The sequence below is a fragment of the Toxorhynchites rutilus genome, chromosome 2, assembly GCF_029784135.1.
Source record: "Toxorhynchites rutilus septentrionalis strain SRP chromosome 2, ASM2978413v1, whole genome shotgun sequence".
NCBI classification, from domain to species: Eukaryota; Metazoa; Arthropoda; class Insecta; order Diptera; family Culicidae; genus Toxorhynchites; species Toxorhynchites rutilus.
The window spans coordinates 203598240-203616718 of NC_073745.1; the positions used below are offsets into that span (position 1 = coordinate 203598240).

An 18479-nucleotide genomic window follows, 5' to 3' on the forward strand; every position below is an offset into this window, starting at 1 on the left:
CCTATCGGTCTACTTTTGTGGCGTCCCTATTGAAATACCCGTTATACGTTGTGTCTGATTTGGGCTGCGTTCGTTTTTTTACAGCAGTTAGGGGAACCCGGGGCAAGAGTGCCATACGGGGCAAGAGTGCCCATCTGATTATTTTGCTTTCCATCTTTTACAATTATTTAACTACAGAACTTTGTCATATACAGATACTGCATATATCTCACATATTATCAGCCAGAACCATAAATATTTAACAGATAAAACATAAACAGATAAATACTAACTGAGCTTCTTACAACTGCAATCTATATAAGAACGCACAGGCGCAAATTAACGAAATACCCACAGTTTCTATACGTTTGCATGACTCCACCCATAAATACAAATAGAATAATCATTTTTCTTCAACTTACTGTTTGAACTAATTCAAATCGTACACATTTATTTAAAAAAAATAAATTTGTTATCTCTTAACTTCCGGGGCAAAAGGAGCCATTATTACCGGGGTAAAAATGCCATAGTCGTAACCTCGAATTCGATCTGTCAAACGCAAATAGTGTAATCGTGGTTGTGTTTGTTGTGGTCATGGTTTGTAAATATGAACGGATTTCGGTCCGAAACCAGTGGCAGATGGAAACTATGGTTGTTGCCGTACATTCTGTAAATCATGGAGACTAGCTGCGGAGGAATATAGTTTGCCCAGAAGAACATTGGCCAAATATGTACAGAAGTTAGGTCGTTTTAAAACTGTTTTTTAAACAACAGGAGGAGCAACTCGTGAGTCACATCCTTAATATGCAGAAGTTATTTTATGGGCTGATAACACACGACATCTGGAACTTAGGGCATAAAATCGCAGAGTGAAATAATTTAGATCACTTTTTCGACAAAACATCCAAATTGGCCGGAGAAGATTGGCTTACCAGTTTTCGTCACCAGAACTTGAGTTTGCGTTCTTTGGAACCACCGTGAATTTCACAATGCTTTTTTCATCAAAAATTATATTTTTATATGATTGGCACTGTTGCCTCGTCGAGGTGGCACTCTTGCTCCGTACTGGAAAAATACAAGTCAAAAACATAATTTTTGTAAATGAAACATTTTCATAGTAAACATAACTTTTGAACAATTTGATGCATAGCTACACCTGAATAGCAGTATAAATGAACAAACCAGCACAAAAAATGGAAAAAAAATATAACAAAAAAGCATTCAAAAACGCGTATTAGCTTAAGGTGGCACTCTTGCCCCGGGTTCCCCTACGTCAAATGGAGTTTTTTCACTGAGAAAATCGGAGAAAAAATGATCGGCAAGTATGATGAGGAAATTTATTTCTAGATTCTTCCAAAAAGCGGCCGAAACGTGGTTTAGCATTTTCGAAAATTGACAGAAATATCAATGGAAGTCAAACGTTCAATCACAATCATTCAGCGTCAGAAAGTTATGTGGCTAAAGAGGTGGGTAGCGATCTTACACGCTGTAAATGCAGCATATTAGACATATTGTTAAAAATTCGGAATGAACTTGAATTTTCAGATCACTAGGAACTAAATCAGCACTTCTATAATATTTTCGTCCATAGAATTTGCATGGGGAAAAAAATATGAATTGGGAATACATTCTAAATTTTGAATGAGAAACAATCAAACAGACGTTATTTATATCACAAAAATCGCTAGAATTATCAAGCAATTAAATGTGTCCAGCTGCAACAATTGCAATACAGTCTATTTCCAGCTTTAGCCGCGCAGGCTTTCACAAACTTTCACAAATTTTTGCTGGGTGGAGTAGTAATATTGACGAGGGACACTCCTTGGTAAAGTGTTTCAACTTACGTCGTTCCTGTAATACGTAGGTGTACGCAAGTATTACGTATCCACAATCCTAGAATGAAGTAGCAGTGATAACATTTCTCATTCAACAGCAGGTCAATAAAACTTCGAGCTTCAATCGATGACTAACGTGTTTTCGGGTGGATATTTTTTTAAATGCCACCGTTACTTGGCGCTTCTTTTCTTCTATCACAAGCCACGCGGGACGAGCGAAGCTTTCTTGTGACGATCATGTGTGAAGCAAAGCTATCACGAATGGGGATGGAATTCTGGCGCATGCCCAGAACGAACTTCTTGTATGTTGCACTCCAATGATGCTGTATAAAATCGACTGGATTTTTCGGTTGCATTTCAGTCCCACCGTGGATCAACAGGTGGATATGTGACTGAGAATGCTCTCTTGTAGCAGAACACTCATTATAACAGTGGCTATTTGCACGTGCAGTTTGGTAAATTTCTGAAAAACAAGTGAAATTTGTGCGAAATATATGAGTGTATATTGACACTAGTGTCCAGTGTCCTGGAGTTTTTAGTTTAAAAAAATAAGTCGATCACAATCAACCTATAAAATGATCAAGTTGCACTGTACTAAAGTTGGGTTAAAGCCCATGTGGATGTTGGTTTTGCTGATTTACACAAAAGGTATGTGTCGTTTAATTAAAAGTAGAAAGTGTTCAATCTTCATCTTCAAATAAATACTATAATCTTATGGGTAGAATAATTCTCATTCATCTAGAATGTATGTTAAGCGAAGATTGATTCATCGTCGGTGTAAGCCACACTTTACCAATTTACCTCTTCTATATTTCACTAAAACCTCATAAAGTTCTTAGAATCATTGACGTTGTTCAGAAATATTTTGTGTTTAAGCGGATGCTTGACTTATTGAGGAAATGAAGTGCTTTATTCAACTTAAACACCAGTGAAGCAACCACAATATTTTTTAGATGATTTGAAAATTTGAAAAATTATATCTGAAGTCGTTAAAAATTAATAGAGTAGAGTAGAGTGCCAATGGATGTATGGGCAAAAAGTGACCCTCGAATTTTCAAAGCGAACTTGATTAAAAATGTTGATTCCCACGAAAACTACCCTATGTAAAATATTGGCTCATACGGACTTCATTCACTATTGTCGCAGATCTTAAAATTTAAGTTTTCAGAAAATCGAAAAATCACCCAAGAAATCAGGAAATCAGGGTTTTCAAAAAAAGTTTTTTGTTGTCAAATGTCTTAGAGTTTAGAGTCCTAGAGTGTCGATTTTTGATTTTTTCGAGATGACAGTAGATCTCGACGTTTCATGCTATTTGAAAACAAAGCATTGATTTTTTTTCGAAAACCCCGATTTCGATTTTCAAAAAACTCAAACTTTGACCGCTGTGCGTCAAAGTCCGATGTCCGATATAAATGAAGTCCGATTGAGCTGATATTTTGCATAGGGTAGTTTTTCGTGAGAATCAACTCTTTCAATCAAGTTCCCTTTGAAAATTCGAAATGGTCATTCTCATTGGCACTCTAATACACAGTGTGTCAATTAGGTTTCGGTATTGGTAGTGAAAATGAACTTTCCAATAAGTTGTTGTAAGTTGTTCTGATATTTGTTGATTTCCCATTAGTTCCAACCAGTTCCTAAGCACTAAGCACTAAGCATAAGCTAATCACGTATTTGAATCACTATGGAGTCGATGTAAAAAGACTCCATAGTGATTCAAATACGTGATTTAGCTTATTTTGAGTAATAGCGTTTCAACGCTTCGGCTGGAAAAGAGAAAAGTTATAGGGTGCTAAAAAGAGCGAGTGCGGAGGAGATTGATGATACATACGCGATTTTGAACCGAAAATTGACGCACGATTAGTGAGCTGAGTGAGATTTATAGATTCTATAATTTTTTTATTTGTCGGACTCTGACCATTAAATGCTTCAAAACTCTGAGATAATATTCTCCAGTAACCAAATTTGTACCAACATTAGATTAAATTGAGTAACTGTTGTTCGTTCCATGTTCAGATCTAACAAAAAACTTTTTTTTTTTGGAAAAACGCTCAAATGTTTAAAAAATAATCAGAAGAGAAGAAATCTTGACGTATGGTTAATGTCTCGATTAGTTTGAGTTCCGGAACTTAACCAACACACTGTGTATTTCAGCTTTTTTTTTCATTTGTGGATATTTTGCCAAATGGTCTTGTTTTCAATTTCAACTCAAGTTAGTCCTATTAGGATAATTCTAAAAACTCTAATCAATTCTAACTCGTGTTTTTTTCATAGAGCAATTCCATATCAAATCAGCCGGCCGTTGACTCGATCCTTCCCGATTTTTTTAAACTCGGTTTCTAATGACGGAAACTACTTAAAATCACAATTTTCATCATACTATTACCAGTTTAAATTACTTCAATTTTTTTTAAAAGGACGTATACAATTTCATTCATTTTTCTGTCAAAAAATCGTAACCCAAAAAACTAGATTTTTGATTAAATAATGATGGTTGACAATGTTTTTGGAAAAGTTAATAAACTATTTGAGAAAAATGGCATTTAAAATGCACTTCCAATTTAACAAAGTTTGACATACAGTGGTACCGTGGTAAACTCACCAAAATAAAAATATGAATTTTTGAAAATTTATGAAATTTCAATACTTTGTGAAATCGTAACCATTTAGGAAAAGTAACATAAAATATGGAATATACAGGGTCTTTTAGATTAAACGAAAATAAAGCTAATTATACGTCATTTTCGATGTGACCACCTCTTTTTTCGATAACGCGTTCGATACGGTGAACAAAATTATCTATGCACAACTCTAACATTACGACTTCGATGCTGTTGAAAATCCGAATTATTTCTTTTTAAAGTTTCTCCAAATTTTGTGGTTTATTAACATAAAACCATCCGGAAACTAAAAACCATCCGATCAGACTGAACGAGTAGCCAAATATTATCGTCCCGAAGTGGAGAATGCAGTGTTACCATCGACGGAGCGAAATTTTTTTTATATGGAGCTATTTGATTTTTTTTTCGTGAGCGTCTAATCTGAAAGCGATTCCACACGAAAAACTATACACTCTGTCCAACTTCTATAAGATTCAAAGCTATTGCCTGATTATGTTTCGTTGGATCAGTGAGAATTTCAACAAGATACATTCATACATTGCATAATGTTTAGAATAAAGTATATTTAACGTAAATTTCGTTCGAAAAAGTTGTTTGTTTATTTATTGTGCTTAAATATGATAATTTCAGCTGTCCACTTTCTATAAGACCATTTAAAAATTCATAAGTATTATCAATGAAAAATTCAAAGCTATTGCCTGATTTACATGTCAATAATTCGGCATTTCGGCTGATAACCTGGAAAATTCCTGTTAGTATGCCAACTTTTAGCCTTAACCAAATTTAGCTGATCGGATTTCCCGATATTTTTCCATTTTTCCGAAATTGCGACCTTGAGCTCTTCAATCGTGGTGTACCGCATTCCTTCACTGTATATTCTAAGTACAAGGATCCCCCTAAGATTTTCAACAGGATTCATGTCTGGAGAGCGAGCCAGCCAGTTTAAAAATTAAGTTTTTGGTCTCTAATCCATTGCTTAGTTTCCTTGCTGGTATGAATAGTTTTGCTGGAATGTTTTTTTTCTGGAATGTTTTTTGTGACGATATCCACGTAAAAACGGTAGATGAGAGGATTTCAGAACATGTATGTAATCCTTGAATGATGTGAAAGCTATCTTGAGCGTTCCAGTTGCACAGAATCCCACCCAAACCATGCACGAGCATCCACCAAAGTTCCTGGTTGAAAAATACTGTTCCTCCTACCGTAAATCACGCCAGTACCAGTTGAAACCATCAGGACCATCCGAATTGAAATTTTTTCGTCACTGAAGATAGCCTGGCAAAGTTAAAAGAAAAAAAAATTGAATAATTTTTCGTTATGGTATATAGCAAAATATATTCTTTTGAAAACGTTCTTTGTCATGACATACCGTGTCCCACTGTTGATTCATATGAGCTTTGGCAAAACTCAGACGTTTTTCGATGTGAGATGGACTTTTTACGAAAATTTGACGAATTGTCTCCCATGAAACATTTAAATTCCAAGATTGCTTTATGTGCATAAGCAATTTTGAAGTATTCGAAGCTGTTATAAGTCTTAGAGGCGAATGAACTGCAAAGTTTAAAGCCTCTTAAAAACAAAGAAAGAAAGAAGAAGCTGTTATAATTATTTCCCGCTTATCCCAGTCAGAGAGCTTCGATTTACTTGGAGCTCTCTTATTTTTACCGTATCATTGAGGATTTGTCAGACAATTGAGAACTACTCGATTGGATCGTCCATTCCGACGAGCAATTTATCTAATTCCAACATTTTCTTGGTGAAATGCATCGATTTGTTCTTTTTCTCTATCCGTGAGCGCTTTTCCTTTCGGCATTTTCTAGATTTATTAATCAAACTAACTAAAAACAACGCAAAACGTAACTGGTCTTATAGAAACTTCACACTTGAACAATACAAAAACAACGCTTGCACACACATATGAAAATCACCCAATGTATGATAGTTACCAATACATATACATTAGAATATAAATTAAAGCGTTGTTTGTTTACAATGACACAAACTAGCAAGATCATCACCTGGTCTTATAGAAGTTGGACAGAGTGTTTATATCATATTTTAGTCAGACACCTGGATTTTGAGTTACGATTTTTTGAAAGAAAGCTCAATGATTTTGAATACGCCTTTTTAAAAAAGCAGTCGTTTATAAAATTGTGATTTTGGGTAGCTTTCATCGTATGTACCAAACTTCAATAAAGGTTCGCGTCAAAATTTGCTGTTCTTCGGCCAATTTGGCATGGAATTGCTCCATATGAAAATGTGATCACGTCAATTTTCAGGAAAAAATATAGAAATATTATAGTTTTTTCGTATTCCTCATGAAGGTATACACCTGATTCGGTTATGGTTCTGGCTACCACCGTTTTTTCCATCTGACCTTTGTTTTCGATGCTGTTTCCCCTCATTTTCATTTTCCGCTTAATCATCGCCCAAATTTCTTTATTGGCTGAAATAGAGAAGAGTTCACTGAATACCATCCAATACCATCCCTACATTATCCTCGTAGCACGAGTTTGTAGCTAGATAATCAAGGGACTTGATAAAAGATAATTTCACATGTACAATTTAGGTTGTTATACGAGGAGGCGATCTGGCGTAGTGGTAACATCCATGCCTCTCACGCTCAAGGTCACGAGTTCAATTCTCACTCCCGACATTCTTCCAAAAATGGAAGTAAAAGTGACGAACCAGCCAAATGAGTTGAAAGTCACTATAATACAGAAAAAAAAAGGTTGTTATACGTTACAAAAAAAATCCTGGCCTCAACCGCGGTCAGTGTAAACTTTTTGCCAAATCATAATGGGCTAAGTTATGATTTTTCGCGTAACGTTTTACCTCAGTTGAATATAAACGATTCCAGATTGACTCATGATTTGCATTTTGCAGACTTCAGAAAAATTCAGATTTTTCCCTTTCATGCGGATGCTGATGCAGAAGATAAATAGGATGAAAAGATTATATAGGAGAGGTAGCACAGTATTTTTTGACGTAGAACTACGTCTATCAGGAAGAGTGCCAAATCAGAAAACAGGTCACATTTTTATGAAATAAAGTTAACGTTAATAACTATTTTCACTGTGAACGAATTCTCATGATTTGCATACCAATCGAATCGGAAATTCTCTAATATTTGTTTGATATGCTATACATTACAATTCGCTCATCTTTAAACGGTTTAAATTCATGAACACTGGAAGAACTTCCTTTTTCCCATATATTTGTTCTGCCGATTTGTGTGCTAACCCTACCCGTATTTTTAATACTTATAACTCGAACATTTCTTAACAGATCGGAAAGATTTGCATCAATTGATAGGTAATATTTCTACGCGTCTATCACAAATAATAAAATGTTTTTTTCATGAGATGAACAATTGAATAACTGTAAAATGTCCAGCGTTATCTAAACGCTCTAACTGACAAGTTTTGATTGGCCCGATTTACGGTTTCCCCAACACAGGCTTCAAAATCGATGTACCTTTGAAAATCCGCTTTGCAAATAAACATGCAAGTCGGGAGTATTTTTTTCCATTGAGCTGTGTTTCCCTAACACGGACTTCAAAATCAATGTGCCTGGGGGAATCCGCTTTGCAAATATTTACATGCAAGTCGATGGTATTTTTGGTGTTCAGTACTTTTGTACTCGCTTGTCGTTGTGCAGACCGAAATATGTTTCCCTAAAACGTACTTTTAAACTGAGAAGCCTGAGAAAATCGTCATTTCAGATCCTAGAGATGAATGAACTTTCGCGGTTGAGAACTACGTGAACATGAGATGTGCAATAATTTCAGAGGGAAATGTAAAATACAATGATACAATTCTTTCGTTCACATTTTTTGAGAGTCCGACCAACAATGCCATAAACGTGTGTTCAATTTCCGTATGTTGTAAAATACTCCAAGTTTTTAATAAAAATTTCATGCCTTGAAACATTGATTTTAAAGACAAATATTAATAACTAGCTGACCCAGCAAACTTCGTCCAACCTAATTTTTTTTTTGATTATCAATGTCTTCAAACATTCATGGTTTCTTACTAAGCGCACGTTCATGGGTCCAATCGCAGAACTGTTCATTGATTGATCTTCTAATCGACCCTGTCGAATTTACCTTTTACTATCAAATTCCTAGTATTTCTAACGAAACTCATCATTATAATATCCGATTATTTTCAGACACAATTCTCGTTCAAGATTTTTCAACCACTTGCAAATAACATGTTTCTTCGTTACATAGAATAAATGTTTGATACAGAAAATATGATAGAATAAAGACAGCCCCAAATCGGACAATTCCTTCCTCGAGTTTTATTTATATAGATCGAAGAAGATATAGGAGTGCGTTTTATCACATTAAAATCCACTTTCGAACAAAGATCAATTTCGTTAGCGCAAATATCGAACGCTTGCCACTATGTAATTATAAAACATATGGGAATTGAGCTTTCCGTATTTTCTCATTTTCCTTCAGAGTTTTCCGAAAATTTTCAATTGTCATGTTTGGTTGCAATATATTTGGTCGAAATATGTGTAATATTTTTATGGAACCTCCTCTCCATTTCAGAGGAGGAGGGGGGTGGGGGTCTTTTCACGCGACTTTTCATGCGTGCGCAAAAAAAAATCACGTAAAAAATAGCGTAATTCTGAGAGAATTGTTACGTAGTTTCGAGAAAATCGCGTAAAAAAATCGCATAAAAAGAATCTAGTGCAAAATACTATTTACTCGCTAAAATGCCATTTATGTATCATGAAAGGAAAGTTTCCAGCCCATGTAGTGGGATAAACATGATTTTAATTGAATTGTTCAATCATATTCATGCATCGTGTAGAATATATACAGTAATTCTCTGAAACTGTTTCAGAACAAAGTGTTTGAATTGGTTTTTTTCTGAATAAATGCTTCATAAAGATCAGTTTTTAACTGTTTTTAAAGTTGTTGTCCGACAACTTCACAAAATGACGCACCAAAAACGCGAACTAAATACTAACCGGACAGCATTGCGTTCATATTTAATTGAGATAATTACTATATGGCTGTAATTTCGCCCAATTTCATACACCGCTCACGCCTGTCCCGAAATATTTTTGTACTGGCGAGCGTAGACCATCCATCCTAATGTTTCCGTTTTCGTATTATCAGTTTCAGAAGGTGAATTTTACGACTCGAACCATAACGTCAGGAGCAATTTGGATGATGGGGGCATCAATTTACATAGTTTTGTGCCGTCTTCCGATCACACCACCAATGGAGATGTCAATGAGGCTAATAAAAATTACGACAACAGTTTGAGGCTGGCGGAAATAAATTTCCTAGCCAAACTTGCACAACGCTATCGTCAGAGACAACCGGATCCGGTTGTGGGAATCGCAATGGAGAAACATAACAGAGACCAATCGTCGTCGTTGTCAACGGATGTAAACAGCATCGACGGCGGAGTCCAAGATATGGGCTCATTTGACAACGATCTAAGGACACTTGTCAAGTATTTGATTCGGCACCGAGAAGAACTTACAGGAGAGCATGAACCAAATGAACTAAGTGAGGAGTTTAGTGCAAACGGCCAGAAGCGCGCTGCGGCCCTCAGAGCCACCATGGCTCGAAGATCGCATTCGTTTACCCCCCATGATAAGGAGCGATTTTCGCCGTCCATCAGCGTTGGTAAGTTGTATGGTATGTAGATATTGAATGTTTGTCGATTTGATCCTGTTGTTTACAAACTAGTATTTTTTTACTGAGAAATTGCATTTTCACCAACATACCCTAATGATACAGTGACTCAAACTCAAATTCGTGCGCCACCATACAGATCTTTTTTCACTATTTTTGAATGTCGAAAACAAGAAACATTCTATTTAGATAAAGTCATAGTGTCACATGAGAGTGAAAAGGTTTGCTATCTGTTTTCAGAAAAATGCTTTAAATTTCCTAAAAAATGACTGTAGGTTGGTGAATGGCATTGATCAATTTCAGAGTTCTATCTTTAGTATGGTATCCCTTGTTTATTACAACTGACTTTAGCTGCCTTTAGCCATTATCTACGAACTTTTGGTGTATTTGGGAGGAATGTATTGCTTTGTCCGTTCGATTAATCGAATACTGACTATAAAGATCGCGCTGCAGTGACCGTACGGTTTTTTTCCCTCAATTTTTATTAAATTAATTGATACAAATTTTTGGTTCGCTTCGATTATTGATCACGCAGTAGTTATTCGTTGAATAATCGGTTTTTATAGTTAGTAATCGATTAATCGATTATGAAGCTCAATCGACTACAAAAATCGATTATTAATCTAATGATTGCTGCGCAATCGAAGTGAACCAATAATTTGCCTCGATTAATCTATTCAAAATGAGTGAGAAAAATGGGTGAGTTATATCTATTAGCGATGCCATGCCAAACCGATATAGTGGTTCTCAAATTTTCATCAAAAGTGGTAGTTTTGTTCTTTATCGCAAATTATGAAACCCGTATTTTTAATTTTTTTATTAGAATGACCATTTCCATTTTAGAGTGGAATTTTTTCGCATTTTTTCCAAAAATGACTTTTTTCAAAAATTCATAACTTTTGAACTACTCGACCGATTCAGATTATCGGCATATCAAATTAAAGCCAATCACTTGGTATTTTTTGAAAACATACAGGTACAGTACTTCAATTCTGCGCTTGTTATTATTGATTGTATTCGTTTTTCACTGTTATCATGGTCTCGGGTCCAAAGGCACTATGGTTTTTTCTATTTTTTTTTAGAATTTTTCACACAACATATCTCGAAACCAGCGAAGCGTTTTTTTTCGTTTTTGAGTTATGATTTTTCAAAGTTAGCCGATGGTCCAAAAAATCATTTTTCCCCATTCTATCCACCACAAAAAATCATAACTTTTGATCTACTGGACCGATTCATCCACATTCACGCTCGCATGAATTAGTAACTACAACTTCAACTTTTCAATACTATAGAAGCTTTAAACGTGAAAAAGTATTACCAGTGATAAATAAATTTGAAAGTATCTGTTGAGCAAACACATTCCAGTCTGTACAAATGCAAACGAGTACAAACATAGCCACAGCTTGCATCAACAGGGTACGAAAAAATGTCTTCAAATAACTTCGCAATCATATCGAAAAAAAAAACTAAAATTCAAAACAAAGTTTTGAAAGCTTGTTCATATTGACTGGCATTGTTATATGGCGCATTTCTCTAAAGTTGCCTTGAGGTTTTGAAGTTTACTTCAATAAATGTGAACAATGAATAGATTTCATAACTGCGAACTAAATTTCATGAGTTTAGAAATGATAATTAGCCTGATATATCGTTGATTGAGCAAATATCGCCCCCGTTCTTTCACAAAAACAGAACTGTGATAACTCAATTTGATTAATTCAGCTTTGAAGTTTTATATTGTAACTCAAACCACATCCATAAAACCGATTATTGAAACGATATCTAACCTTCGTTTTGTGAAGTGGTCGTTTGAAAGATCTATGTTAATCTTATACAGGGTTTTCCATTTCGGGCTTCCGAAAGTATACAGCCCTGCGCTGACAACCGTTTGACATAGCTGTCAACCAAAGCGTCATATCGTTAGTTGAATGTCTGCCATTTTACAATATGGATCTGCCATTTTACAATTAGCATCGCACAACGTGTTAATTTTGTTAAATTATACTATAAAAATGATTAAAAACCGGCAAATGTTTTTCAAGCATTACGGACGGATTTTGGTTGTCATGGACGGCCTACAGAGCACACAATCGCTAATGTAGTGCGTAAATTCGAACAAACTGGATCCGTAGCGGATATTGTGAAACCTGTGCATCATCGTAATGTGCGTTCGGCCGAAAATATTGCTGCTGTTGCTGCCAGTGTGGAGGATGACCCGAATGTTTCGATTCCACGGCGTGCTCAGCAATTGGGCTTGTCAAACACATCATTGTGGCGAATTTTGCATTTGGACTTGCACCTACATCCATATAAAGTCCAACTGGTACAAAAATTAGAGCGTGGTGACCATGGAATGCGTCGGGCATACGTCGATTGGTTGAACGAACAACAGCAGCAAAATGCTGAATTTTCGCATCAAATTTTCTTCAGAGATGAGGCACATTTCGAGCTCGGTGGCTATGTGAACACCCAAAAATTTCCGGCTCAGAAAATCCACACGTGATTGTTGAGAGGCCATTGCATCCGCCAAAAGTCACTGTTTGGTGCTTATTATGGTCTGGTGGTGTCATCGGGCCGTATTTATTTGAAAATGAGAACGGCGAGACGGTAACTGTGAATGGTGAGCGCTATGGCCGCATGTTAACCGATTTTTTTTTGCCACAAATTGAAGATATGGATACGGATGACATGTGGTTTCAGCAGGACGGCTCCACGTGCCACACAACACGATCGAACATGGCCATATTGCGAACGAAATTTGAGGGACGCATAATTTCGCGTTTTGGTGATGCCAATTGGCCATCCAGATCATGCGATTTGAACCCGCTAGACTTTTTTTTGTGGGGTTATGCGAAAGACCGTGTCTATGCCAACTCTCCGAAAACTCTTGAACATTTGAAAGACAACATTCGTGAAGTTATGACCGAGATACCGCCCCATATGTGCCGAAAAGTCATCGAAAATTACCTGTTCCGGATCAAGGTGCGCGAGGAAGCCCTAGGTGGACATTTGAATGATGTTGTATTTCACACATAATGGCATAAACCAAACTTTAATTTGAAATAAAAGTTTCATCGAAATTCGAATTCTAAGTGTGTTTTATTTCAATTTACTTTCGGAATTTGAAGTTGGAAAACCCTGTATAACTGAGAGTATTTGTCAAAACTTGAATACCAAGTTTCCAGATCTTTCGTGGCCTTGGCGATAAGTTTATTCCCCGTTTGGCCACGAAATTAGCGGTACAACGTTCATCTTCAGACGATCTCATCTCCTTCCTTTCTTGCTGATCGTCAGCCACAGAAGAAACTTCTTTGAGAATATGGAGCGGGAGATATTTTTTTGGAGTCATCGCTTACATACTCGGCGCGAACGTAAGCTCCCTGGTCTACTTCAAGTCGAGGCCGTCCTACTGCTCAGACACGACCAGCCTCGATTCAGGTTTCCGCATAAAAAGGTCCATTTTGGTCGGGTATTTCTTCGCCTTTTGGTCCCCTTGCTTTTGGTCTCTCCTTCTAATTTAGCTGCACTTTACGGTCACGAAACACCGTCGTGCGAGAAGCTGCGCACTGTGCTTTGCCCGAACTGGAGCTCCACCCCGAACCGAAGAAGTTGGACATCATAAGGGGCTTCGTGTCCGACGGATATAGTCGATTCGGTATTCATAACATCCTCTTCCTTCTGAAGAAAGACAAGAGCATTGAACGGAAACCTAGTCCCGGCCACTCGACGGTGCTGCAGCAGGAACTGGAGAGGAAGATCCAACGCAAGGCTGCTTCATTATTTCGCATTTTGGGTCAGGAGCTCTAAGCAACCGGTCAAATGGTGGAAAAGGTATCTGGCGAAAATGGACATTTTTATGCAGAAGCGTCAGTCGAGGCTTGCCGTGTCTGAACAGCAGGCAATCATGCAGAAGCTGCTGGTGAAAAACATCTTTCCGGCGAAGCGCGTTCTCGTGGTCATAAGACAAGGCCTATTTGACGCTGGGCCGCAACGACAGGCAGGCGACCAATATAATTTGTCAATGCAATGATTTGTTTGATCCGATTGATAATTTAATCAATCCAACAAATTATTACTAAGCCAACGGTAGTCCTAGGTCAACATTGCGGTGGAATCGTAAATATTATATAACCCATCCATTTTTTAAAAGCTGAATGTTAAAAGAGAGGGTCTTTGTAGCCACATTGGTTGCGCTTTCGCTTACTAAACGAAGTTCTAGTTCGTGAGTTCAAAACTCGCGGTCTGAAATTGTCTACGTCCACGGAACAATCATCATGCAAGCTCAGCTATTGGGAAAGCTCTGTTTGCAACAAGAAAAATATCGAGCTGTTGTGCTATAATTAATACAACAATGATCATATCAACTGTCTCCGCTGTCCGTTCTGCCGACAAATGGAAGAACCGCAGGAATAATCATACGTCTGAATGGCTACTAATGGTTTCTGTGTAATTCACCATAAGTAATGGAGCAGAAGGAATACTTTTACATCTGAATAGCAACTGTGTAATTTACAATTTATGAAAACCATAAACATGTAACATTCGCACGATCAAAACCCTGTTACAGCAAAAAAGCTAATGAGCTTAAATTAATAAACAAATGGGATAAAAAAAGTTCAATGCGAAGAAATAGCATGTATGTCAAATCGAAGGAATGTATACAACTCTACTAGCAACATCATGAACATGAACCGGACAATTTCATCTCGCACACCTGGTATACACAATATTTAGATGTTTTAAGAGAATGATGAATTGATTCTTCCAACGAATCTGTCTCAAATTGAACATGAAATGATGGTTGAGCCGCTCGAGAAAGAAAATAAAAATTAAATGTCTCAAAGACCGCGCGACGGATAAAGCACGCAATTATGTGGGTTTAACCGCAAAGCAAGCACACGGAAAGATATCTAGTTCAGTCATTGGGGGAGCTTTTATATTGCTTGGCATAGATTATCGACATGGATTTGATTGATTGATTGATTTAGTATGAAGGCATTTCAATTTTCTTCTCACACCGGTGCTAATTGTCGCATGGGGGAGAATCAGAAACATGCATTTAATTGGCGGCAAAACAAGAAGTGTAGCTTTCATTATGATACTTGCAGGCAAATTTATCATCATCACGTCCTTATACCTTTCGTTGTTTCCATGCGGTTATTTCCACGCTGCTGTTCATGCAATAGGAAAACTAATCTGTTTACACGACTAACGTTGATCTAATTTCTCATTCATTGTGTCATATGACGTATTCGCATTCCTACCTGGCGTTCATCATCTAGAAAGCCATCTTCGCTTAAAAAATGTGGGATTATCTGATTCACACACAACAATGTTCATTTGTGATTGACAAATAAATATAAGGTGTGGATCTACGCTCTTACCATTCTGTCGCTGTAAGATGTATTCGAAAGGAAGAGATCACGTTCAAATCTTAGGCACAAAAAATTAAGATGATTTTTTGCATTTGGTGTAAGCAGCTCTGTAAAGCATTTTATGCACTCAAAACAATCAAAAGCAATATAAAGGGTGTGTCACATCAAATTGCATCACGGAAAAAACGCTGTAGAAATTTAATTTTTAGGAATTATATCTTCAGCTTTCGCTTATAATCAGATAAGAGTGTATAGATCACGTTGGCCATGCTTCATTATCAATTTTTCGTAAATTTGGAAAAATGTCGTCGAACGAAAAAAAGCGTCGTGAATTAATCCTGCGCACTCATTTCGAGAATCCGGAGTTGTCACATCGGGACATCGGTAAGATGCTGGGAATCGTCCAATCCACGGTCAGCAGAGTACTAAAACGATACTTCGAGAACCTAACCATCGACCGGAAGGTGAAGAACGGCAAAAATGGATGCTCCGTCAGTGAAAAAGATCACAAGCGCGTAGTTAAGCAGTTCAGACGTGATCCGAGAAGTTCGGTCCGGGATGTCGCCAATAAGCTGAATTTGTCAAGTTCATTCGTCCAGCGGACCAAGCAGCGGGAGGGCCTGCGTACATACAAGGTTCAGAAAGCTCCTAACCGCGACGAAAGGCATAACATGGTGGGAAAGACGCGAGCCCGGAAGCTGTACACCGAAATGCTGACGAAGCCGCATTGCCTGGTAATGGACGACGAAACCTACGGCAAAGCGAACTTTCGTCAGCTGCCGGGCCTGCTGTTCTTCTCCGCAGAGGACAAATTCAGCTTTCCGGAGGAGATTCGCAAGCAGAAACTATTCAAGTTTGCCAAAAAGTACATGGTGTGGCAAGCGATCTGCTCTTGCGGAAAGCGGAGCGCCCCCTTCGTGGTGACCGGCACGGTAAACGGGCAGGTTTACCTTAAGGAGTGCCTACAGAAGCGCTTACTACCACTATTGAAGCAGCACGAGGGCCCGACCATCTTCTGGCCGGATCTCGCTTAGTGCCACTATTCAAAGGACGTGTTGGAGTGGTACGAAGCCAACAGGGTCACCTTCGTGCCAAAGGAAATGAACCCGCCCAACGCGCCGGAGCTTCGCCCAATAGAGAAATATTGGGCGATTATGAAGCAGGCCCTCCGGAAGAACCCAAAAGTTGTCAAATCGGAGGCGGACTTCAAGAGAAAATGGATTTTTTCAAAAAAAAATTACAACCTGACGTTGTACAGAACCTTATGGACGGGGTGAAGAGGAAGGTGCGAGCATACGGGCTTGGGCTCGAAGTATGAATAAAAAGAAAATGCCAAAAGTTGTTTAATAGTTTTTATTTTACTGTCTAAAATTTTCAAAAGGATCGGTCTACTGGGCGAATTTCTACAGCGTTTTTTCCGTGATGCAATTTGATGTGACACACCCTTTATGAGGTTGAGGAAAAAAGTTATTCATTATTTTCTCGGTAGCTGGCTTTATTGATCAATATCTCGCGTAATATCGATCATACAATTTCAAGTTTAGGCTGGTTGTAAATGTGACATTTTGCACTACAAAAATCTTTTGCCTTTTTTTGTTTGTTCCATTCAGTTGGGGGTTACAGGGTGTTTACAATGGAGGCCAACAAAGAGAAAATTCGGTACATTTTACACTTTTTCTTTTATAAAGGCGAAAATGCAAGCCAGGCCGCTGAAAATGTGAATGGTGTTTATGGTGCCGATGCTGCAACAGTAAAATACGTGCAATTTAATTTATTTTTAATTTTTTTTAAATTTTTATTTTTGTTTTAGTGCAATACACTAAATTCAGACCGTTACTATTAGCAAAAATGGACCGTTTGAGCCTATTGACCAGAAATGTCCAGAATTGGCCAACAGAAGAAGCGGTGTGTTCGATCGGGACAACGCAAGGCCACACAATTTCGAGAGCTTGATTGGGATGTTTTAATGCATCCACCATGTAGTCAGGACCAGGCACTAAGCAATTACCACCTTTTTCTCGCATTGCAATGTTTCCCAAGCGATAAGAAATCGGGATCACGAGAAGATGGTAAAGATCTATTGTTAGAATTTTTCGCCAATAAAGCCCAGGGCTTCTATGACAGAGACATTGTGAAGCTATCTTTGGAATGGCGACAAATTTTACAACAAAACTGTGTATGCTTGACCCAAATCGGAAATTCAAAGCATATGAAAATAATTTTGTATTTTATCCAAAAATAATGGACAACTATTTTTTCCAACCTAATATTATAAACAATTCAAATTTCATCGTTTCAGGATCATTGACGAATTTGGGTGACTTTTTCCATACGTTGAAGCATAATCTCGAATCGCTGGAAACCAGGAACCTATCTAACGATCAGGTTAAACTATTGCAGGGCCAGAATATGATTTCGAACCTTCGGAAAGGTAGGTAAAATCCATTCCAAAATAGCAGAAATAAACTCAACATCTGTTCATCTATAACATCAATTTTCAATCTTCCAGAATTTATAGAAGACTTCCCCAAACCTGCCGGAAGTGCGGCATTCTTGCACGCTATTCGGTAAGAGTAGCCGGAATACTTATTTTGTGTGAATGAAATCAAATGTCTGTCACTGAATTTATTGTTCTCCCAGCAATTATCGTCCCTCGCACCGAATACGCGCGCTAGTGTCATCCGTGCCGGATCTGTATCGAGGGACCAATTTTCACGATCCGGTGTACAAACTTGCGGGACTAGGAAAATAAGTTTTCCCCTGGTTTATCGCCCGCTTCCTCTGCTCTCGTGCTAATGATAATGCTGCGAACCATCTGCAAAAGGGTTTAAGTTGTTGGGACTAGTTTCATGTTGATGACGTTTTAGTTTTCGTTGGCGAACGATCGAAATGACCCCGTGTGTAAACGTATTTGGAACATTCAAATGTTGTCCATAACTAGAAAAAAGCTTCCGTAATATAGGTAACAAGAACAGTGCTGATATGTTCTGTAAGTTCATAAAAAAGAAAA

General features: G+C 37.7%; 1 protein-coding gene across 2 annotated transcripts; it reads left to right on the forward strand.

Moving 5' to 3' along the window:
* Positions 1-2190: 2190 nt before the first annotated feature.
* LOC129770016 (uncharacterized) lies at positions 2191-18479 on the forward strand. Of its 2 annotated transcripts, none has more exons than XM_055772593.1 (5): positions 2191-2462; positions 9570-10100; positions 17769-17900; positions 17979-18036; positions 18110-18479. In XM_055772593.1, exons 1-5 carry the CDS (start codon positions 2390-2392, stop codon positions 18219-18221), a joined length of 906 nt encoding a protein of 301 aa, XP_055628568.1. In that variant the 5' UTR covers positions 2191-2389; the 3' UTR covers positions 18222-18479. The 2 variants fall into 2 exon arrangements, with proteins under 2 accessions (XP_055628568.1, XP_055628569.1); XM_055772594.1 differs by having other exon boundaries at positions 9570-10088; positions 18110-18471.